Raw genomic sequence first — 23,261 nt, 5'->3', positions numbered from 1 at the left:
TCCCTGTAGCACCTGTGGGACTATTACCAAATGAGCAGAGTTTCCCAAATCCTCTTTGCATGTCCTGAAAACTGATGGCAGCCAATGTGCAAGAGCACAGCGGCCCCCATCACGCTTGGGGCTTTGCGGAGGTGATGAAGACAAGCTCCAGCACATCTGGAGATGCTCTTGTGGTGTTGCTCCTGCAAATAGCACAAACTCTGCAAATCAGGGGCAAGAGCAGCTTTGGCTGAGCTGTGCTGTGATAGTGAAGTTCTGATTTTTCCTGTCTGAAATTCAGACAAGCCAAATAGGTGGAGGGGCAGGATGCTTTTAAGCCTGGAAGCAGGACTTTTTGTGGTGTCAGAGACGAGGCATAGTGAGGGCTGTAAAGCCTGACCCAGGGAAGGGGATTTCTGCTGGAAAGACCCCAGGGTTCACACATCAGTGGCCACGCTGCATGGCACCAGCTGGCAGAGTCTTGATGCAGTCAAAGCACAGCCCAGGTAGTAGGAAAATGGTACAGGGGCAGGGATGCAGTGGGTGTTAGTGACATTTCAAAGGGTATTGTTTCAACTGTATTTTTTAGATACAAAGCAGTGATCAGCAGCATTTGAGAATCCTATACGTGGACTTTGTATCTGTTTGCTTGCATGCGTCCTAAGTCTTCTGGGCTGAAGTGTCCAACACAGCTCCTGGGGGACGAGGGGTGTTTCACAGAGCAGCCCTGGAGGTGTCCATGCCAGCAGACCCAGTCACACCCAATCCCAGCATTAGTGGTGCATCTCGGTGCCTGAGGCACCTGAAGTTTATTTCCTTCTTGTGTTGCGTGCTTTCTGTAATCTCCTTGGGACAGGTTTTCTCTGTGGTCTCCCTGGATGTTGACTCCTCACAGGGGATCCAAAATCCTGTGGTGCACACAGCAGTAATAGCCATAATGATAGTTCCTAGTGCTGTTATTGTTTGGTCCAGCTCAGCTGGGAGACATTACAGAGCTGGCAAAAACAATAATTATCTGTTGTCTTTTTTTTTTTTTTTTTTTTTTTTTTTTTTTTTAAGCTGAGTATTGCAAACAGCCCAGGGGTGCTGGGGCAGCACGGAGGTGATAACTACACGTGTGGGGAGAGGCGGGTGCTGCAGCTGGGCTGCAGGAAGCCCCATCTCCCCAGTCCCACCCCAGGCACATCCCTGCTGCCTCTCCCCATTCTCCCTGCAGCTGTAGTGGGACACCTGTTCCCACCTGTTTCCAGGCGCTGATGGGGTGGGAATTATGCTGAGTGTAGCTGCTGGGAGAAGCTGGCCTGAAAGGCGCTGGATCCCTGCAGGGTGGTCGAGGACAAACAGCTTCCCCACTATGGGGCTCGGCTTCCCTATCAGAAAGTTCGAACAGTGGTTGGCAAGGTGCCTCCAGATCTGCTTTGAGATAGGAGCTGGGTGATGTTATATGGTTACACTGGCATAACGATGCCGGTATCTGCAGCTAATTACTGCAAGGCAAAACTAATTAGTGCAGAGTAGAGAGAATAAACCATCCTGGGCGGAGGAACCCTTGGACTAGGATAAAAAATAATGTATGGAGAGAGTCTGAAGGAACCAGCAGGTGACTGTCACCTGGGTGTTTCAAATGAGTTACAGCCTCTGTTGGGAGTTGCGGGGCAGGACAAATAATTTCCAGGGAGAATGGCTGGATTTTCTTTTACACTCAGGGACTGGCAGATAAGGCACAAACTGCAAAGCTTTCAAGGCCCTTGCTGTGCAAAAAGCTCAGGGTAGACAGGCTGATGTCCCTGAAGCTCCATTAAGAAAATCACCAATAAAAGAGTAATGCTGCAAATATGAGAGAATCGTGACTTTATCCCACACCAGGGAAATACTATGCAGGCTGGAGTGCCAGCCCCACGCCTCTATCTCTGCCTGGGGATGAATCCTGACTGCTTTCGGAGGCACAGTGTTCAGGTCACAGCCAACTAGGGTTGAATCTCACTCTGTATGTCTCCCCTTCTCACTGCCAGCTTTGGGAGCCCCCAGACAAAAACTACTGTTTCAGGCACTTCAGCCCAGAGACTGGAGCAAGGCTGGACGGAGGCATCCAAATCCTCTGGACACCTCTGTTGTGCTCCGAAAAGCTAAGGGCTGCCTAGTGGGCATAGAACCATGGAATGGTTTGGGTTGGAAGGGACCTCAAATCCCACCCTGTCCCACCCCTGCCACGGGGCATGACCCCCCAGCAGCCCAGGCTGCCCCCAGCCCCATCCAGCCTGGCCTTGGGCACTGCCAGGGATGGAGCACCCACAGCTCCTCGGGGCAGCCTCAGCCAGGGCCTCACCGCCCTCAGGGGGAAGAATTTCTTCCTTCTATCTGATCTAAATATCCCCACTTTTCATTTCAAGCCACCCCCCCCCCTCTTGTCCTATTCCTATACCCCCTGACACAAAGTCCCTCCCTGTCTCCCCTGCAGCCCCTTTAGGCACTGGCAGGCTGCTGTGAGGTCTCCCCGGAGCCTTCTCTCTCCATCCTGTCCTCATAACAGAGCTGATCCAGCCCTCGAGCCGCTGACCACAGGACGAGGTTTGCAGAGGGTGGGCTGGAGGCACCAGCTCTGGCTGTATCCCACATCAGGATCGCTTTGCGGCTGCCCCACGGGGATGGCAGGGGCTCTCCCACGCAGAGGTGTTTACTCCCGCTCCCAGCTTCCTAGATTTCCCCAGGGCAGCCCCAGGCCCCTTTGGGGCTGGGGTTTAGACTGCATAGGACCGCGGCCGGGCGCCGGTCCCCGCAGCGCCGGGGGGATGCTTCCCTCTGCCGGCACCGCTGCGTCTCTGCAGAGAGGAGAGCCCAGCCTCGGCTGGGGGCAGCACCTCGAGCCCTGCAAGTCAGGGCCCCTGGACCCAGCTGGGAAACAAGAAGAAAAAAAGGAAATCTAGGGAATTTCTTCTAAAGGCTGCCGAGGACTGGGTTAGCTTTATTCACCTCCTTCTTGGTGAGGGGGCACACGGTCTTGGGTTTTCTGGTCTCCCAGTCCATGCCTTATTTTCTTGTAAATCTCCAATAAAATTTTTTGATCACATCCTCCAATTATGGGGGAAGATCCCTGCATCTTCCTGAGATCCCCAGAAGGTCTCAGGAGTGAGATGCACTGGCAAACTGGCTGCATGCTCGTTCATGCAGGGACAGTCTCTCCAGCTGGGGCTGGCAAGAAGGTGCCCACAGAAGTTGTTGCAGCTGATTTGGTGTCCCCACAGCTCTCCTGTGGCTGGACCCCAGTCTGTCCCAGCAGGACCAGCTGCTGGGAATCTACAGCAGCTGGGAGATCTGGGGGATCTCATTCCTGTTCTGAGGTCATAGAAGCATAATGTGATGTGGAAGTCCTCGTGGTGCATGGAGCAGTAATGGCCCGGTTGTACAGAATCACAGAATCACAGAATCAGAGAATAGTCTAGGTTGGAAGAGACCTCCAAGATCACCGAGTCCAACCTCTGACCTAACACTAATAAATCTTCCACTAAACCATATCCCTAAGCTCTCCATCTAAACGTCTTTTAAAGACCTCCAGGGATGGTGACTCAACCACTTCCCTGGGCAGCCTATTCCAGTGACTAACAACCCGTTCAGGAAAGAAGTTCTTCCTAATATCCAACCTAAAGGATTCACTCCGTGGAGGCACTAGGCTAGGAATGAAGTAGCTGAAACAGTGCAAAGCACAGACATAATATCATGTTGTATAATAGACAGATAATATGTTGTTCTGAGCATCTGTGCTCCAGCTTCCATGAAAAGCCCCAGACCTGAATTTCGACCCATGTCAGCATTTACGGTCCAGCCTTCCAGTTGCTGTCACTTGCACAGTAAATTACCAGCTTCATGTAAATGTGTCCAAACACAGAAAGTTTAGATCAGTTTAAATGCATCTACCAGACATCAAATACCAGACACAGCTTTTAAATCAATTCAGTTAAATCAGAGCAGGATTTTGTATTTTAAGACAAACATAAAACGCAGCTTCTGAGGAACCCAGTGCAGTGAATCCCAAGGGAGGGGAGATAAAGCCACCCTGGGATGGGCGGAGGGGGGGGGACAGGGGGAGGGAAGCATTGTTTTCTACAAAGAACAGGAAACGAGCCTCAAAGAGTACATGAAAGAGACCTCAAAACAAATGCAGATCAGCAAGGGGGGGAGCCTCTCCCCTCATCTCCCAGCTGCTCTGCCCAGGGGAAGCCTGCAGATCTGCTGCTTTTAGCAGAGGGGGCTCCCGGTGGGGAGGGACAAGGGGGCCGGGAGCTGCTGTCCCCTCCCGGGGCAGGGCTCCATGAAGCCCCAGAGGAGCTGGAGGAGCCAGGATTCACCCAGCGAAAGCGGGCCCCATGCTCTGCTTCACCCACGGGGATGCAATTAATGGAGCTTGGCCAACGCCGCACTTCACGCCCTGGGACGGGGCAACTGGGCGACGCTTTGGGCTTTGCCACAAGGCTGCTCTCCCTGCTTGCCCAGTGCATGGGCACGTATAGTCCTCTGCAGAGTTCATGTGCCTCTGCGCAGCTCTGGTGACAGGGCAGCTCAAGGAGAGGGGACACCGACACAGTGCCCACGGGCTGCTTGCAGAGAGCCTGGAGCTCTGGCACGCAGCAGGGCCAGAGAAATGGAGACACGGTTGGCAACGGGAGATTGCAGAGAGGCCAAAATGTACCATCTCTCAATGAAGCTCTTCATGAAAATGCCCACTGCTTCTCCAAAACAGCCCTGCTTTGGGCCCCTTCAGAGGTTCAAGCCCTCTGCTGAACATGGCCACTTCCTTCTGCTACTCCTAATAAAACACGGTTCATGTTAGAGCCAACTGGCAGAAATGAACAGTAACACACCAGAAAGCCATTTCCTCACATAGGAGGAGAGCTGGTGGCCCGCTGCCAAAGGGGACAATGAGGGACTCTAGGGCTAGTCCTGCAAGCCCTCGTGTTCCTGTTTACATGGAGCCCGGGTAGTCGATCAGAGAGCTTTCCCTGCATGTTTTTAAGGTAACGTTTAACGAAGTCACCCACAGCAGTGCCACATCCCAGAGGGATCTGCAGGCAGAGGCTGTGTGTGCGTAGCAAGCACAGAGGGCAGTGCTGTGTCCTGGCCAGGCGTCGCCATCACTGGGACCCCAACTCATCCCTGAGGCCCTGATGGGGGTCCCTGGGGGCGGTGGCCGGAGCTGGGAGGTGAAACACCGTGGTGACCCCGTTGGCGACAGAGAGGTCCTGTGGTGACCTTGTGCTGGTTTGAACAGGGCTGGGGCAGAGCCCCACAGGGCCTCATGTACCCTGTGACTGACGACAGCGTGGCCGCCTGAGCTCTCTCGGTCAGACACAACCAGGAACAGCCCGGTTGGGTGCCACAGGCCTGGAGGTCAACCTCCTACCCCAGACACCACGCCTGAAGGACAGGGACAGACCCCATCCTGGTTGTGAGCCCCGCGGGCCCTTCTCAGCGTCCCCATAACAAGACGGGGGGGGTGAAGGACGAGCCGCCCCGCTCCCCGCACCCCGTTTTGCCGGGGGCCGCCCCCCTGAGCCCCCCAGGCCGGTGCCGGGCAGGGGGCGCTGCCGTGCGGCGGGGCCAGGGGCTGCGCGGTGCGGCGCGGCGCGGGGCCGCCAGGGGGCGCAGCGCGGGGCCGCCTTTGTTGCCGTTGGCGCCTTCCTCTATATAAGCGGCGGCCGTGCGCGGGCTCGGCTCGGCTCGGTTCGACGTGGGGGTTTTGCGGCTCGGCTCGGCTCGGCACGGCACGGCACGGCGGGAGGATGGAGATGAAGAAGCGGCTCACGCTGGAGCTGCGCAACAAGAAGCCGGGCGAGGTACCGCGGCCGCATGGCGGGAAAGGGGAAAGGGAAAGGCAGCGAGGGCCGGCCCGGGCCGGCTCGGCTCGGCCTGGGGACCACGCACCGCTGGGGGCGGCGGCGGGTGGAGGCGGTGGCGCTATGTAGGGGTGGCTCCGCGGGGCCCGGGCTGCGCTCCCTCGAGCCCTGGGGCCGCCGCTGTGCCCGTGCCCGGGGGCTCGCCCGGGATGGCTGCGGGCGGCGCCGGGCTGAGATGGCTCCCGCCGCTCCGGGGCCGCCTAACATGGCCGGAGCGGCCCCGCGCACGCGGCTCGGCCATGTTAGGGGCGGCCCCGGGGCGCCGCAGGCCCCCGCCGCCCTTCCCGCCGCCCGCGGGCGCCATGGAGGGGCCTGGGCGGGCCGCGGGGGCCCGGGGCGAGGCCTCCGGGCTGAAGGAAAGGGAGGGGGGAGAGGGGTGGGGAAGGGGCCGCTGGTGGATGCTCCCCCAGGCTCCCGGCCGCGCAGGGTGCCCGCAGCAGGCTGGATTGCCTCCGCGTGTGTGTGTGCCTCCGGCCTCGCCCCTCTGCAGCCAGGGGTTCTCCGAGCACGGCCATGCGCTGCTCCTCCGCCAGAGCTTCCTCCAGCCCCGGCCTGCAGTACCGCCGAGCTCCCGCTGCGGGCTGGGAGACGGGGGAAGACTCCGTGCCAGCTCCTGGGCCTCTTCTGGCTAACGAGAGGGACGTGGAGGGCTTCCAGTTCGGGATGCCGCTTCCGCGACACCACAGCACTCCAAAGGAGCAGCACAGGTTGTGCTTTCCCCACCGCTGGTGATTTACAGCTCGGCTCCTGCGCAGAAGCAGCCAGGATTGTGTGGGCTCGCTGCACAAGCCCTGCACTGGGTGTCCTGGTAGGGGAGAGAACGTGGCTGTTGACATCAGGGGTGGAAATTCCCGTGCTCGGGCCATATTTGTGTGAGTGGAGTTTCTGAAGGTTGCTGGCCAGCTTCTCAGAGGAGAGGAATTTTGGTGCCACAGCAGGGACATGAGGAATCATGGAGGTGCTGTGCTAAATCTGTCTAACATTAAAAAATAAAAAATGAGGTGATAGCTGAACTGCATTAAATCACTTCACTGCTCAGTTTCCTTTGCTGTACTCCTCCAATGCCTCCTTGGCTGAACTTTCTGCTTCCCAGTGCCTGCCTGTGGCTAGTATGTCCTTCGCATGAATGATGTCTCCTCATCTGATGGGGCCAGTTAAACTGCCTCGCTGCTGGAGTGATTAGATCAAGCTGTACGCAGTGGTCAGCTGAGGCTTGAGGGTTGGATTTTTAAAGCTTTCCAAAGCATTTGTGTTATCCTTTCAGCCTCTGCTCCTGGGAGCTGGCTCACTGCCACTGTGCTCAGTGGGCAGTGCTTCAGAAACAAGGCCTGCCCTTATCTGAGGCCAGCCTTGTGGCCCCACTGGCATCCTTATAGCAAGATAGCTGTGGCTGTCACCTATCTCTTGTGACAGATCACTGCGTCTCTGCGGCATGTTGCCATGGGCAGCTTAAAATCAAGCTGGAGCATAAGGGAAAAAAAGGCTGTAAATGGAGGTTGTGGTAGAGGTTAAAGCCTTCACAGATGGTAAAGGAACTTGCAAAACAAGAATGGTTTGAAGAGTAGAAGTGTCCCTTCAAGGCTTCCAGCTGCAGGTTTCCTCTTGTTTGACACCAGGAATTTGAGTGAGTGGCATGCTGGGGAAACTAGCAGGCTCAGAGCGTGCGTGCCCTGCAGCCGAGGCTGGTACGAGCTAGTACTGCTGCTGGAAGAAGCAGGCCTGGCTGCTCAGTCCTGTTCTGCTGTTGCACTGCCAGCTGCAGCATTTGTTCTGCCATCCAGGGCAAGGCGCTGGTCCAAGTTAAAGCAGGTCTCTTTGCAGCTAGGTTGGTTCTTAACCTAGTAATGTTCACTATCACCTCTGTGGCTGCACCAACCAAGTGGCAGCTGTGAAGTGCTGGCTTTGGTTGCCTTTATGCTGGGGGACTGAGTCTTAGTTTAATCAGAGACTTTTGTCTGAGGAGCAAAATTAGCTCAACTGCAAAACTCCCAGTTGAGCTTGTTTGCTGCTGAGTTTAGAGCCTTGACCAGTACAGCCACTTCTGGAGTTTGTGTTAACTCATTCTGAGCTTTTGGCCTGCCCTGGCAACTTCACAAGCACAAGAAAGTCTGCTTCTAGTAGGACAAAGTGAATTTCAAATGACTTCTGGCTGATGTGAGCAGGAGAGGTAAAACTGGATAGCTGCAGAGGAGGAATTTGGAGAGCATCACAAGCTTTCTAGCCAACACTAATTTTTGCAATGTGCTGTGAAGAATGTGTGGGGTAAAAGCAAGTCTTAAGAATGGCCCATGAGAACTGGAGCTGGAGCATTCTGTGCTTCAGGGAGAGAGGAGGGTGCCAGGTATGTCTGCCCTTTGGTTGTCTGGAGCGGGGGGAGCAGATTACTGCTGTACTTTATGGTTGTAATGGCACAAGGGATTTTGTGCTGAATTACCAGGAATAGATTCCTTCTGTGTATGTAGTTAGTGCTTGGCAAAATATATGCCATCAGCGGCCCCCTTGTGAAGGGCCTGGAGGTTTTGGAGAGTAGAGTTTTTGCTCTGTGCTGAGACTTCTACTGGGAACATATGCTTTCAGTGAAACAAATCCTTTGGGGGCAGGTTTTTAAGTGCCCAAGGCAGGTCTAGTGTTGTGGGGAGATCTGAAGAGGATGACAGAACCAGGTGATGTTTGGCCTTTGGTTAGTTCAGCCTAAAGTGCAACTCTGGAAGCTTTTTGAGGCCTTGTGTGTGAGATGCTTTGCAGCTTCATGGTTCAGCCCCTGAAGGTTTCCTAGTAGAGAAGGCAGACCTTGGCTGGAATCATATGATGTGATACAGTGGTAGCATGCTGCACAGCATGTAAAATCCTTGCCACAGTTACAGATGCTGACTTTGTGCTCTTACAGAAATTATTTGGCTTTTAAGACCTTGGGTGCTCCTTAAGGTGAGTAGGGGGGACCTTCAGATACATGCTGCTGTGAAATGTCAGTCACTCGGCCTAATGTCAGCTTGGTAGACTTGAGGTGAGGCTTGACTTGGGAATGCAGTGACAACTTCTGAGTGTTTCTGTTGCTAGGTGAAGGAACTGGTTCTTGATAACTGCCGTTCGGATGATGGGAAGATCGTTGGTCTCTCTTCAGATTTTGAGAACCTGGAGTTCCTCAGCATGATCAACATCAACTTGCTGTCTGTCTCCAATTTACCCAAGCTTAACAAACTCCGGAAGGTGAGTCAAACCTGTGGTTCTATCTCTTAGCAGTCCTTGTTCTGAGACCATGCTGCCCTGGTGAGAACTTTTCCTGCAACAGCCCAGGAAAAACACAATTTGATTCTGCTCTTTCCTTTGAGGCTTGTAAGCTGTGTGAGAGAGGATGTTTTCTAATATTGGAGAGTATTTTTGAGCTCGTATTTTTAACATTTCTCTCTTGCTTTTGTTATGTTGAAAAACTTCAGTAGTGTATTTTAGATTTTAGAAATTGCAGTTAGATAGCAGGATATGTAATCCTGCAGTACACAAGTGGCTGGGAATGCTATGTTAGCTTGTGGAAAAAGGGTCTCAAAACTGGAATTGCTTCTCTAATGAACGGGGTTTTGTTGTAGTCTGGTTGTCAGGGAATGTTATTCCCTGTGTCAGAAGCTGAAAAGCACTTTGTGACCATATGATGCTTCCTCCTGGCAGCTGGAGCTGAGTGATAACCGGATTTCTGGTGGCCTTGAAGTTCTAGCAGAGAGAACTCCTAACCTGACACACTTGAATCTAAGCGGCAACAAGATCAAAGACATCAATACTCTGGAGCCCTTGGTGAGTGAAAGGCTGTGCTGGGATCTAAGGGATGACATTTCCTTTGGGGAGCATGTCTGTGCAGCAGAAGTCCAACATCTTGGTAACTGTTCCAACAGCACTTCGTGGTTCTGATGGGAACAGATGAGTGGGTCCAATTTGAGGCTGGGCTAATAGTTAATGGCTCCACTGTCTGGAAAACCAGCAGCCAGTTGCTAAAAGAAGCATGAAATTGGGCTGGATGAGTAGAACTGTGGATGCAGTGCTCAGTGTCCATCTGAGAAAGGACCGTTAATGGGTCGGATGCAGTTTGAGGTAGGTGGCACCTGGGGTGTCATGGAGATCAGTTTCTTGGACACCAGTGAGGGACACCATTGCATCAGTCCAAAGATGCTGTCCTGCTGGGCTGTGACCCTCGCACTCAGGGTGCTGTCACAACTTGCATTGCAGGGGGTTCCTGTTATAAATGCAGAAATGCATCCCTGGTGTATCTAAACTGCCCCCAAAGAAGGCTCTTGCCTTGTCTTTTAGACTCTGTAGTTGTGAAAGGCCTGCTCTAGGGTCTTTGCCTCTGTAGCTATTGCCTTTGGTCCCTCCATCCCTTTCAGAAAGAGCTTGCAACTGCTCTCCTTTACTTAGCCTGGTGCACAGTGTGATAGCCTGTTTGGAAGAGCTGCTGTGGCTGTGCTGAAAGGCATATCAGGTTTAGTCTGCAGACACTGCTTTGGTCTGCTGCCTGTATTGTGCTCTCTGGTATTTTGCTTGATGTTTTTGGGCAGGGTGAGTCTGGTTTAGTGATCTCTCCTGCTTTGTGGGAGCTGGGCACTGTGTGTTTGCCTGCTCCGTCCAAGAGGAATTAAGATTCCCATACAGCTTCAAAGGGAACTGTCTTCAAGGAGGGGAAGCTGTAGGACAGAGGAGCTGGAATAAAGGAGTTGTATTTCAGTGTGAATGTTACCTTACGCTTTGCAAAAGCAGCAACTTATCTCCACCAGGGGAGCACAAGGTGAAAATAATGCATGCAAAGACTTTGTCATAGGTATGGGTAGTAAACCAGCTATATTCTGATGGCTGTGTGATCCTCTAATACTGTTGATTTGTAAATGATCTACTGACTTGATCTTTGCAGAAAAAGTTGCCAAACCTGCATAGTCTGGACCTGTTCAACTGTGAGGTGACAATGCTCATCAACTACAGGGAGAGTGTGTTCACCCTTCTGCCCCAGCTCACCTACCTAGATGGGTTTGATGCTGATGACCAGGAAGCCCCTGACTCAGACCCTGAAGCAGATGGGGATGGACTGGAAGATGAGTACGAGAATGGGGAAGGTAAGGATTTTCTCCTCCTGGCTTTCTTGCTGGGGAACAGCCCCTTTTTCCCTTCTGTGTGATTGTGTTGTTAAAAAAAAAAAAAGGCAATTATAACTCCCTGCTGAAGTAGGGGCAGCCCCTCCCCATTCCTTCCTTTGGCAGGCAGCATGAGAAGTGAGACGTGCTGCAGGCTGACAGGGCTTGTTGCTGGCACTCCCTGTGCATGCTTGTTCTCTGTTATTTCCTGGCTATTGCTCATGTAGTGCTGGAGCAGGAGGTGTGAGCATACTCTCTGGGAATAGCAAGTATTTTGAAACTGTAATGCTTACCTTCTTCTTTTGATAGAAGGTGAGGAAGAGGAGGATGATGATGAGGAAGATGATTTGGATGAAGAAGTCATTGATGAAGAAGATGATGATGATGATGACCTGGAAGGTGAAGAGGAGGAGGATGGCGTAGATGATGAGGTGAGACTTCTGTTGTCAGTGTACATCTGCAGCAGTGTGTTGGATGTTTGGTAGTGTGTTCGTCCCTTAATCTTATGACCCATCTGACCAGGTGTCAGATGCTTCTTCATGGGCAGATCCAAGGGGTCCTGCCTTGGACTCTGGCTTTTCCCATCTGGCTACCTCTTGACTCCATCCAACGAGTTTGCCTGTTCAGTATTTGTTTACTGCTTGGATTGATACTTCTGTGACTTGAAGTGATAAAACTGTACACCCCCTCACTTCTAAGGGATGCAAGAGGCTACTGAGGAAGCATGAGCTTCTCCATGCTCAGCTTGTACCTCTCACCCTTAGGTTAGAGTAAGGCAGGAGAAGAGGTGAAGTAAAGTGTGGTTACAGAATTACACCTTGCTCATGGGATTGTGGCTTGTGTAACAAGGTGTCTTGTTTTGGTTCCAGGAGGAGGATGAGGAGGAAGATGGTGAGGATGAAGAAGATGATGAAGCTGATGATGGTAAGTTGAATTGTAACAAACTGTTTGCAAAGCTGCATTGACAGTCTTGCACATTCTCTGGACTCTAAGAGCTTCCAATGCTTCTGTGCTGTGCTGTTGTTGCCTTCAGCTTTTCCTTGATAAGCACTCCTACTTGCGGGCACTGCTAAGCTGCTGCTTATGCCTGAGCTAACTACAGTATAACATCTGTAACCTAAGGGTCATGCAGTGGTGATGGGGAAACAAGGTTCAGTGCCTATTAATGCTTACTGAACTGGGTAGGTGTGCCAAATAGCAGAGGTAAATTGCCTAGGGAACCAGTTCTGAATAGCTTGACCTGATAGTTTTTGCAGGATTAGGGCTTCTGTCATGGAAGCTCATGTTAGCAGTCTTTGTGAGGAGATGCTCTTGAATGCTCACATGTTCCTCTCTTGTCAGAGGACAAGAATGCTCACATGTTCCTCTCTTTCGAGTACTGTGTTCAGTTTTGGGCCCCTCGCTACAAGAAGGACATGGAGGTGCTTGAGCGAGTCCAGAGAAGGGCTACGAAGCTGGTGAGGGGCCTGGAGAACAAGTCTTACGAGGAGCGGCTGAGGGAGCTGGGACTGTTTAGCCCGGAGAAAAGGAGGCTCAGGGGTGACCTTATTGCTCTCTACAGGTACCTCAAGGGAGGCTGTAGCGAGGTGGGGGTTGGTCTGTTCTCCCATGTACCTGGTGACAGGACGAGGGGGAATGGGCTTAAGTTGCGCCAGGGGAGTTTTAGGTTGGATCTTAGGAAGAACTTCTTTACCGAAAGGGTTGTTAGACACTGGAACGGGCTGCCCAGGGAAGTGGTGGAGTCCCCATCCCTGGAGGTCTTTAAAAGATGTTTAGATGTAGAGCTTAGGGATATGGTTTAGTGGGGACTGTTAGTGTTAGGTCAGAGGTTGGACTTGATGATCTTGAGGTCTCTTCCAACCTAGAAAATTCTGTGATTCTGTGATTGTCAGCTACAGAGAGGGTAGTAAACCTGAACTTGAGTCCATCCTTTAGTTCTAACAGGGTGTAAGCACCCAAATTAATGTTGATAGAATATAGTGGCTGGCATGACTTTAAATGACCTTGCATCAGTTTGGTTAGAAAAGACTGAATTCTACAGATCCTGTACTTTTGAGAGCGCTCTTCAAAAAAGCCTTTTGAAGCACTTGATGAAATGTGGGATGCTTAGCGGGCATAAAAAATAGTTAATGTCTCATATTGGTCTGTGCTTTTTAGTAGCATGGGAAGCTGAGCAGTGTGGATCTCTGTTCTGTAATGGTGAGAGTCTAGTCTGTGCTTGTTCATTGGCAAGCTGTGGCTAATGCATCTTGTAGCCACAGTTTGAGTGCTGTTCCACAAGACTGAACAGAGCTTCATGCTTCACCTCTTTTTGCAGACCTTCCACGAGGGGAAAAGAGAAAACGAAATCTAGAGGATGAAGGAGAGGAAGATCCAGAAGATGAAGAGGATGATGAGGATGACTGATCCTAGCAAGCCAATCAGTTTTACAGACTATGACTGTGCTTGTCTTAACTTCCCCGTTGTGTCTATGTGAGACTGTAAATCCCTGTCTCCCACTCCTCCCCCCTTTGTATGGCTGCAGCGTCCACAATATATTTTTTTAAGATGTAGAATACTGTAGGCATTCAGGGGAATCTTCCATACAAGGCTCTCTTTCTCACAAGTATCTCATGACCAAAGGCTTTCTCCGTTCTGTGGTTTGTGCAGCAGTTTGCAAAAAAAAAAAAAAAATCCTCCTAGGGTATCTTTCATGTCTGATATCAGCCTTGCCACACTGGACCCAGAGCTCCAGCTCACCACCCTGCCTGACAGCAAAGAAGGTGTTTGCTATCTGCATGCCCTCAGACCTGCTTTCTGAAGACGCTTGAGCAATCTTGAGCAGTGGGTGCAAATCTGGTTCATCTGAATGGACTCTAAGCAAATGATCACTGAGGTCTCTCTGATCAGAAAAAAAATGGTGATGTGATCTCTGGAGATGCTTGAAGATACTTTAGTGCTGGGGATGTGGGGTGCCTGGGGTCTTGGGTGGGGGGGTTGACTGCTTACAAGACCCTGGTACCTCTGGTGATGCACCTTGCAGTAGCCCTGTACTTGCTTTCCTGTTTTTTTTTTTTTTTTTATAAACTGGAATATTTTTCCTGATGACCATGTAATAATTTCCACTTGCATGCCCAAGTAGGGCTGATTTGTGGCTGTGAGCCTCTGCCATGATGAGGTTTCTCATCACCATAGCAGTCTTTAGGAAGAGACAGGAAATAGCAGGTTTAGGGATACTGTACTTCTGTCAAACTCCATTTCGCACTGTACAGAACATGTTCAACCAGTATCACTGTGATGCACCTAACTCGGCATTCCCCGGGAGACCGTGTTAGCCTATATATTCTCAGGGTCCTTCTGCTAGCCAGTAACAGCTCTGGACAGTTGCCTCAGTGCTAGCCTGGTGTATGCGTTGTCCTCCTTCCTTTTCAGCATGAAGAGAATTGCATTGATTAGAAGTCCAGCTCGTTCCCATTCAGGCTATTTGCGCATTGCAGGAGCACAGACAGCACTGTGGACCGCATCTCCCTCTGACCTGGGGTGTCTGGAGCAGGGAAGGGGGGGGGGATTGGCCAGGGGTGGCTCTCCACTGCAGGGCCTTTGGCCCTTCCGTCCTCTGCCTCGAGGTGTTCAGACTGCACAGGCACAGCTGATAGCTTCTAGAGAGACCTGGCCCCCGTGGCCTCCAGGGGTGGGAACTGTTGGGTGCTGGGACAGCGGTGCTCGGGCAGGGCAGCTGCTGCTCCTCTGGGAGGAGCACAGTACTGGGGCTCGGGGGCACTGGTGCTGCATGGAGCTCCTGGTTGTTGCTTGGGGCAATCTGTCAGCAGCCAGCACTTGGAGGTGAGGTTCACAGCAGTTCCTTCAGGAGCGGTGTGTGTTGCAGCACATCTGAGTCTCTGTTGCTTTGTTCTGTTCTTGCTGTTGTCTTGCATTGTACAGTAGCTGTAACCATTCGGAGAAGAACTACTCCTGTAAAATGCAAACTGAGTAACTTATAAATGTTAAAGGAATTTAAGAAAAAAAATCAGAGCAGCAGTTACTTCTAATTTTTCCCTGCATTTTTAGCAGATTGTATGGATTTTATATTAGCCTAGTAACTGTCAGGTTTTGATTGGTCAGACTAGTCCCAGAAATAAAGATCTCCGGCCCTTTTGTATCTTTTGTTACAAAATTTGGATAAATCTTTTAATAAAGACTTCAGTTTTTAAAAATCCATTGCAATGAATGTTGTCTTCACTGCCCCTGTGCTAGGAACACCAGAGCTGCAAGCAGCCTGCAGAAGTCCTGGGTTGGAAGCTCTGGGGCAGTTTTACTTGAGCAGCTGGATCTCCTCAGGAGGGGTGACTGTCCTGTTCACCCAGACATGGCCTTTTTTTGCTCTGAGCCACAACTGAGTGTATTCTTGATAAGTGCAGTTTGTCCTTGCTCTGCAGGGCTGGCTTGGGCATGGCAGGGCTGTTTATGGGGTGGCGGTGGGGATGGGGGCTTTGGGGTAGGGAATTGCATTGGGGAGGAGGGGTGTGGAACAGCTTGTTACGGAGGGGTCCTTGCATGAATGTGGGGGCTCTGTGGGGATGATGCAGCCTTAGCTCTGTTGTGCTGCTCTTGGAAGTGGCCACAGCAAGGTTCATGGATATCTGCAGGAGCTATTTTTTAGGGAACCAGGTCAGTGCGTCTGCTCTTACGATCTGTATGGGAAGTCTTAAATGCTGAGAGGTCTTAGTTTTAAGACATTTCTAATCTTCAGTTCTGCTGGATGCTCAGCTCTGCTGAGGACAGGGCTTACAGCTCCAGGGTGGTGCAGGGTGAGGAGTAGGTGGGTGAGCAGCCCCAGTTCTGGGTTTTGGGGGTGCACCCAAACCCTGCCCTCAAGCTGGGAGCTGCCGGAGGGGTCAGGGAGGCTGATATGTGAGCTGTGCATCACTCCCTGGGGGCTGGAGGTGCCCTTTGCATTGCTGTGGTCCCAGCCTGGCTCTGGTGAGCTGCTGCTGTGCTAGATCTGCACAGCCATGGGCTTCACCTTGGGCTCTTTGCAAGGTTAGGGTGCCCAGCACCTTGCTCTTGCGCCAGTGTGAGGAGCTGTGTGGAGGAGCAGAGCTCCAGGGCTGGTTGTGCAGAGACCCCTTTCTGCTGCTGCTCAGCCCACTCCAGAGTGGGGGCTCCCCTTTCTACTACAGGTACAACCCCTGCTGGGGCTGCTCCCCTCTCCTTGCTTCCCTTTCCCTGCAGCCCCCCCCCCCAACAGGACCTGTATAATGGGGTCAGTGTGCTGGGGAAAGTGTAGCTCCAACTGTGCTGCAGGAACCCTGTATGTGCATCCTGCCACAGCTGCTGTGTGTGGTTGGGGAGGGCCTGGGGGGGTCTCCTGCAGGGGGGCAAGCAAGCTGCAGCCATCACTTGCAGCAACTCCAGCCCCTTGGAGCAGAGCTCAGTGGGTGAAGGAGGGACCTGGGGCTCCTTGCAGCCCTCCCTAGGTGGGATGCACAGGAGCTGAGCTAGAGGGAATGGCGCAGTGCCATGGGGCTGGGCTGGATGCTCCCCCTGCTCTAGGGCTGGTGCTGGGGCACAGCACTGCTATTTTAGGCTCTTCTTCACTGTTGTACTTCAGGCACTACACCTCTGGTACCAGCAGCCTGGGGTGGGAGCATGCATTTCCTGGGGCTGCATCCAGACAGTGCTGATACAAGGGGCATGGCTACCTTGTTCCAGCTCAAGGAAATCAAAATCCCTGTGCATCTTCCCCCTCCCTGGATGCTGCAGGGCTCCTAGCCAGGCAGAAGGGTGGGGACTGCCCCTAGACCTGCTTTGGTGCAAACTTCACTGGGATGGTGCTGCCTCAGGAGCCCTGTATGGTTTGGGACCTGTTCACAAGGGGATACAGGGACCCCCTGTTCCAAACCCACCACTTCTCCTCCCCCCCCCCATTTTGGGACCCACTGGGGGAGCCCTGCCCCCCCCATTCCCCATCTGCTTCTTGTGTTTTTTTGGGGGGGCTCCTGAGGACTAGCATAGCTTTGCCCATTGCCCCCCAACACGTGGCCCCACAGAGGCTCTCCCAGCCACTGCTCCTGTACACTTCTCATTTATTAACTTCCAGACCTCATTTCAGAGAAGTCCACCACCTCTAGAGCATCCACCAGGCTCCCCCTGAGTCCCTGGGGCAATGAAAAACTTTTAGGAGCGGGAGAGACACAGGGTCCAGGGGCTCAGCGTTTCCAAAAATAAAAGGGAGTAGAGGGGAGTAGAAAGTCAAGAAAACAAAGGTTGTCCCCCTTCTGCCACCCCATGCTGGGGCGATGCTCCCAGTGTCCCTGTCCCAGTGCGGTGGCATGGGGTCTGCGGTGCCCTTTGCCCAGCCAGGGTGGGGGGGATCCCCAGCGGGGGCCAGGCCCCTCAGAGCTGCGAGTACAGGGAATTCTCCATCTCCGGCGTCAGCTTCGAGTGGAAGGAGGCGAGGCCCACCCCGAAATCTGGAGGGAGAGGCAAGAGAGCTGTCAGGGCTAGGGTTGAGCTCCTGGGATATGGCAGGGGGCATGCAGCCCCCCTGGGGCACTGCTGGGGATCAGGGGCACACTGTACCCCGGGGTGCTGCCCACTCCAATGGTGACACGGGGCAGGCAGTGGGGCTGTCCCCACTGATGCCTTCTTTCCCCTGAAACGGGGGAATCAGCTCAGTTCAGCATCCAGAGTGCACAGAGCTGGTCGAGCCCACGTAATGAGAGCATGTGGGCATGTGGGGGGGGGGAATCCCTGCACCCTCCCTGTACCCCCCCCAAGGCCGTACCCACGTCTGCGTCCAGGCGCCCAGGTGGCGGCAGGTTCTTGCGGTGGTCCTCGATGTGCAGCGTCATCTCCTCCCGCGAGGCGGTGGAGTAGGGGCACTGCATACAGGTGTAGCGGCCCCGCGTGTGCTCCCACACAATGCGGCTGTTGGAGGCGTGCCCTGCAAGGGTGGGCAAGGAGGGAAGCACAGCGCTCGCTGGGGAGCCCCCGGGGGTGGGAGCCCCGTGCAGAGAGGGATTCGGGGGTGGAAGCCCCTGCTCCCAGCCCTGCATACACACAGGGTCCCCTCCGTGCTGGGGGGGGGGGGTGACCCCAAGTCTAAGTGTAGAGCTGGCTGTTGGCATTGTGCGAAGCTGTGCTGCTCTGACCCCCTTTGCCTATCGCCTCTGTGCGGGCAGAGCAAAAGCAGGTGGTTTCCAGCTTGGCCACAGGGGGCCAGGAAAATGCCGGTCTTTTGAGTCCAAGAAGCAGCTGCACCCCCAGTTCATGCTGCCGATACAACCAGGCTCAGCAGCTCCTTGGGGGGGGGAGGGGGGAGGTGCAGCCAGTTAATCCCCCCAGTCTCCAAGCCTACCTGGGGAGCAGCTCCTCTATGGAGGGCTCCCAAAAACAAGGGTGCCCGCCCTCCCCGCTGTGCTCCGGGGAGCATCACGGCCCCCAAGGGACCTCTCACCTCCCCTGTGTCCCCCCTTCCTCCCCCCCCCACCCCCTCAGTGTCAGAAAGCAGCCCCCAACCAGTAGTGCCAAACTAACCTGCGGTCACTCCTGAGCCAAAGCATGGGAGGAGTGGGCTGACACTCACACCTGCGGAGGGAATCGAGGGGCAAGACAAGCATTAGGTCTTCCCCTCCCTGGTGGGGGGGGATGTTGGGGAGGGGGGCAGGCCTGGCCCAGCCCCCGTCTCGCGCCCCAGTATGCCAGGGAGCAGCAGCAGGGCTGGGAAAATTTGGAGGTTGGTTATTTATTATTATTTTTCTTTGTGGTTGCTTTCATTTTTTTTTTCCAATTGAGCATCTCTTTTTTAGGTGGGAGAGGAGGGGAGCAGAGGTGGGATGGGGCAGGGGGTGGCTGGGGTGGGGTGAGGGGAGCCCAGAGAGGTACTGGGGGGGGGCCTGGGCTGCAGTGGCTCTGGGCTGGGAGGGCGTAGGGGGAAAGGGATCCTCGCTGGCCGTCGGTGAGTCCTCATCCAGGAGCTGCTGGTCAAGGCGGGAGCAGAAGAAGGTTTGCCCTAATGGCTGCCCGCGCTCACCTTGGGTTTTCTTCCAGACGGCGTTGGAGACGGGGGGGCCATGGCTGGGCATGAAGGGCCGCAAGCGGGGCTGCGCCGGGGGTGGAGGTAAACTGTAGGGAGATGGGTGCACGTAGGACAGGAACGGCACCGAGGAGGGGGGCGGCCCCGAGAACCGAGTCAAGGATGATGGCCCGAAAAGGTTGGGCTCCAGCAGCGGGAAGGGGTGGGGGGCCGGCGAGACGAGCGGCATCGCCTCCAGCGAGCTGGGCAGCTCGGGCAGGCTGGCGGGCAGCGTGGCGGGTGCCGCTGGGGCAGTGTCCGCACCGGGAAGGATGGCTTCTTTCTCTGTGTGCTGGATAATGCTCGGGAGCTTGGGCAGTCCCTCGGCTGCCTTGGCCGGGAGCTCCTTCTCCAGGGCGGAGGTAGCAGGCGGGATGGGCTTCTCAGCTTTTTGGGGTGGCACGGGGCTGCTGGCACGGTCGGAGCAGACGTGGAGGTGCTTGAAGAGGGAGCGGTGAGTGCGGAAGCGCAGCAGGCAGTTCTCACACCTGAGGGGTTGGCAGGCAGTGTCAGTGCCAGGCGAAGTTCCCACCCACAGCCCCAGGAGCAGCATCCCCCCTGCCCCACAGCACATGGACCCCTCCCAGGGGCTGCCCCGCCTTGGGGGGTTGGGGGGAGGAAGGAGGGGTGAGGCTGAAAATGGGGTGTGCTGGGTGCTCGGGGATGTCTGGGTGCTGCAGTGTGTCCCCAGATGGGACGTGGTGTGGGGCCATGTGCTTGCCTGTCCAATACCTGTGAGGGCTCTGCAGGGAGGTGGCAGAGCTGTGCAGGATGGGGACGGGGACGGGGTGGGGACTCACTTGAAGTAGCGGTTTGGCTTGTAGTGCACCTTCATGTGGGCCATGAGGTCCTGCATGCTGGGAAAGGTTTCCATGCAGCCCAGCGTGGGACACCGGAAGGTTTTGCCTGCAAAAAGAGATGGGGCAGTCAGCACAGCCCCAGCTGCACTGCACCCCTTGTGGCAGCGGGGGGACCCACCAACATGTCCCTGTCCTGTCCCGTGCTCTCCCCACTGCTGGCTGGGGCAATGCAGCATCTCCCAGGGGCGCAGGCACCTTGAGGGCATCTTGTGCAGTGAGCCCCAGCTTCAAAACTTGCTTTTCCCCCTCCCATCCAAACAAAGAGCACCCTGGAGCAATCATGGAGCGTCCTGGTGCCCACCATCCCCCTTACCCTCGAGGGACTGCGTGGGTCTGTAGTGGACCTTCAGGTGGTCCATCAGCTCCTGCATGCTGGGGAAGGCCAGTTTGCAGCCGTAGCTGGAGCAGGTGTAGTGCTTCCCTGGAAGGAGACACAGCATTGGCCTCAGCCATCGCCCCGCTGTCACCCGCGGTGTCACCCCCACCGTGCTCAGCTCACCTGAGGCCGGTCTGCGCTTCAGCAGCCGCAGGTCCTGTGTGGGGGCTCCTCCACTCCCCACTGTTGGCATGGGGCCGCCAGGCAGAGCCGCTTCGCTGCAGCCTGTAAGGGAGAGGCCATCAGGCAGCAGATGTGAGTGTCCTGTGCGGCCGCCATGCACCCATGACCCTTGGCCCCCAGCCCCGAGCCTTGGAGCTGGGTGGAATTCAGGTGGTTTGGGGGGGGTAACTGCTTGCCGAAATGCAGCTGTGTGGTTGGACCCAGGTTTCTGTTTGCAAACATCCCGGTTCCAGTACCCTCGTTCCGACCCTGCACAAATGGATACCTTACATGGCTCGGTCAGTTTGGGACTTGGGGGGGGTCTGGCTTCCTGGAGCATGGTTCAACACAGGAGACACGTGCTCAGAGTGCTCCTTGCTGGATGCTGCCCGCCTGGATGCACCGACTGGGGGCCTTTGGAGGGGAGCGTGGGGCCATGGCTCCCACATGGAGGCCACCAGCAGCCCCTCTAGTGCCACAGCTGGCCACTGCCCCTAGGAGCTGCAGCAAATGGGACCCCACAGCAACCAGAGTAAAAGGCCTTTTGCCTCCCAAGGGACTCACCTGCCCCCTCTCCAGCATATTTACCCCCCAGATAGAAGGGGGGCAGAGCCTCGTCCTTCTCTGTCTTCATGGCCCAGCTGGTGGCAGGCACAAGGCTAGGGGCTTGCCGCTGATGGCGTCTTCTCTTGGCGATGCTGCACCCACTGCAAGGGACAGAGGTTAGAGCCCACCAGGGAGAGACGACAACAGCCACCACTTCCTCCTCCCCCTTGGTGCCTGCGGTGCTCCTGCCTCAAAGGGGCTTTGTGGGGAGAGCCTGCCAACACAGCCCCTCCACGGGCAGCAGCTGTCAAACACCGAAGCCAGAGCCATCACAATCCCTCTCCACCTCTCACCCTTGGGTAACGCCAAACCCCGGTCTCTGCTCCCACTGCATGACCAGGAACATGGCGGCAGGGCCCAATACCTGGCTGATGGGAGCCTGGGGGCAATTCCTTCATGAACATTACAGCAGACAGTCCCCAAAACCAAACTGGCTTGGCCTTACAGGCCCGTGGCACCAGCCTTGGCCACTCGATAGCTCTCGAGTCAAACGATAGCTCTCAGCAAAAAGCATCTGAAATCTCCATGACAGAGACCAGCACACCCATATCTGTGCTGCCCTGCTCACAGCTGGATGTGCCCACTAGCATCTGCTCTTAGAGGCATTTTCTCAGCTTTTCTGGAGAAAATCATCTTTAAACATATTGTTGGGGCATAGCGGAATTGTGAGCCCTATTGGGAAGCACATCCACGAGGGATGGGAGGAAGGTCACAGCCAAGCTGTAACACCCAAAGACGCTGCGGGGCTTGGTGCTGGAGCCCCTGAGGAGAGCAGGATCTGTGCCCCAGAAGCTGGCAGCCCCAGTACACCACAGCTTACCCAGACTAATTTCATTATTTCAAATGCATTTTTTCAAGGAGCTGTATGTGAGGAGCTGTATGGAGGCACTGAGCAAGAAGACTCAGCCCTGCCTCAACATTTTTAATGCTTTCTTCCCCAAAAGATTCTTGCTACCATTTTTTTTTCCCAGCAAAACAGTTTTCCCTACCTGATTAATAAAAAAAGCAAGTTAACTGCAAACAAAGCCATAGGCCTGAGGCGGCCGGAGGAATAACCGAGCAGAGAGGGATCTCCTCGACATCACACCCCTTGCAGCAGAGGTGGCCCCATTACATTGCTGCACACTTGGCCTCAGGCCCTGAATTTCGGGGAGCTGGTGGCACCTGCATCGTTTTGCTGCCATTTCTCACCTCCTGTGGGATGGTGTCTGACACAACAGGGCACTTCTCATTCGCTCTGTTTTGCAGCCCTGAATGTGATGCCCCAAGCCAAGCACTGCTGACCTGCTGCTGCCTCCATCCCTGATGACCCTACACAGCCACCGCAGCTGTGACCCCCCCCCCGCCCCCCCCTCCCCCCAGATCCAGTGCAAATCCTGCCCTGGAAACCCAAATGCTGGAGCCACCGCAAACCCAGTGCCACTTTTCACTGGGTTTTCCTGCTGCAGGGTCAGGCTCCCTGAACCCTGCTGGAACCCACTCTTCCAGCTCCTGTGGGACCCCAGAGAAATCCTTTGTCGGGGGTCAAGGGGGTGAGCAGGGCGTTTGTCACCTGGAGCAGCCTCCAGTGTCGATTCAGTTAATAATTAATAAAGATCATCTCCCTCAAGTGAACAAGAAGGTTTATGCTTATTGGCAAGCACAGAAGTGGTTCACAAATCCACCCGGGGAGATAAACAGGACAATTAATCCCTTCTGAGCATCTCTGCACAACAGGCAGACTTCCTACAGCAGCTCCTCGGTGTGGGAGAGGAGACAAAAGGCTGGGAACAAGGGGCTCATGTGGCCGCTCTGCTGGGAGGTGACAGCTGAGCAAGCGCAGGGACCCTCTAGTTCTGGGGGGGCCCTCGGCTCCCTGCCCCATGGTGAGCACCCCCACGGCCGGCAGCCCCCCCCCCCCCCCCCCCCCGGCTAGTGCTCCTGTCTGCAGTATGTCCGTGGCTCCGTGGCTACTAGCCCCTGTGGCCGGTAGCCCCCCCCCCAGACCCCTAGTATTTTGAATAGCACCCCAATAATAATGCACCGCCAGCTACTAGCCCCCGTGGCTGGTAGCCCCCAACTGCCCTCCCCCCCAACAATTGAGCTGTGGCCAGCAGCCCTCGCGGCCAGTAGTCCCGCGAGACAACGCAGCCCTGGCATCCCCACGGGCTGAGCCCCATCCCCTCCAAACCTCTTCCCCCACCTGCTCTGGGGGGTCGGGGTGCACGGCTTCACACCCCCCCCCCC

General features: G+C 54.9%; 2 protein-coding genes across 4 annotated transcripts in view; one reads left to right on the top strand and one right to left on the bottom strand.

Moving 5' to 3' along the window:
• The first annotated feature begins 5,626 nt into the window (after positions 1-5,626).
• Positions 5,627-15,170, top strand: LOC118179136 (acidic leucine-rich nuclear phosphoprotein 32 family member B). Of its 2 annotated transcripts, none has more exons than XM_035348245.1 (6): positions 5,627-5,807; positions 8,925-9,074; positions 9,528-9,650; positions 10,759-10,957; positions 11,288-11,899; positions 13,293-15,170. In XM_035348245.1, the coding sequence occupies exons 1-5, from the start codon at positions 5,754-5,756 to the stop codon at positions 11,458-11,460; spliced, it is 699 nt and encodes a 232-aa protein (XP_035204136.1). In that variant the 5' UTR covers positions 5,627-5,753; the 3' UTR covers positions 11,461-11,899; positions 13,293-15,170. The 2 variants fall into 2 exon arrangements, with proteins under 2 accessions (XP_035204136.1, XP_035204135.1); XM_035348244.1 differs by having other exon boundaries at positions 5,628-5,807; positions 11,285-11,899.
• A 1,853-nt stretch (positions 15,171-17,023) lies between these two features.
• Positions 17,024-23,261, bottom strand: part of ZNF414 (zinc finger protein 414) — a 6,504-nt gene continuing 266 nt past the window's right edge. The window contains exons 2-9 of one of the 2 annotated variants that reach the window (XM_035348242.1): positions 20,994-21,127; positions 20,391-20,492; positions 20,205-20,312; positions 19,832-19,937; positions 18,990-19,519; positions 18,494-18,544; positions 17,742-17,900; positions 17,024-17,427 (exon numbers count right to left, since the gene is read on the bottom strand). In XM_035348242.1, the coding sequence (XP_035204133.1) occupies positions 17,351-17,427; positions 17,742-17,900; positions 18,494-18,544; positions 18,990-19,519; positions 19,832-19,937; positions 20,205-20,312; positions 20,391-20,492; positions 20,994-21,063 (1,203 nt within the window). In that variant the 5' untranslated portion in view covers positions 21,064-21,127 and the 3' untranslated portion in view covers positions 17,024-17,350. The remainder of the gene's footprint in view (positions 17,428-17,741; positions 17,901-18,493; positions 18,545-18,989; positions 19,520-19,831; positions 19,938-20,204; positions 20,313-20,390; positions 20,493-20,993; positions 21,128-23,261) is intronic. The other variant, XM_035348243.1, reaches the window with a different exon arrangement.

The sequence above is a fragment of the Oxyura jamaicensis genome, chromosome 28, assembly GCF_011077185.1.
Source record: "Oxyura jamaicensis isolate SHBP4307 breed ruddy duck chromosome 28, BPBGC_Ojam_1.0, whole genome shotgun sequence".
NCBI lineage: Eukaryota > Metazoa > Chordata > Aves > Anseriformes > Anatidae > Oxyura > Oxyura jamaicensis.
The sequence above is the reverse complement of the archived record's forward strand: the minus strand, read 5'-3'. Positions and strand labels throughout refer to the sequence as shown.

Excerpts from the sequence above, each read along its gene's own strand:
- LOC118179136 (XM_035348244.1), top strand. The coding sequence starts at position 5,754 with ATGGAGATGAAGAAGCGGCTCACGCTGGAGCTGCGCAACAAGAAGCCG. Across the intron at positions 5,808-8,924 it reads GCAACAAGAAGCCGGGCGAG|GTGAAGGAACTGGTTCTTGA; the intron begins GTACCGCGGCCG and ends TTCTGTTGCTAG. Across the intron at positions 9,651-10,758 it reads TCAATACTCTGGAGCCCTTG|AAAAAGTTGCCAAACCTGCA; the intron begins GTGAGTGAAAGG and ends TGATCTTTGCAG.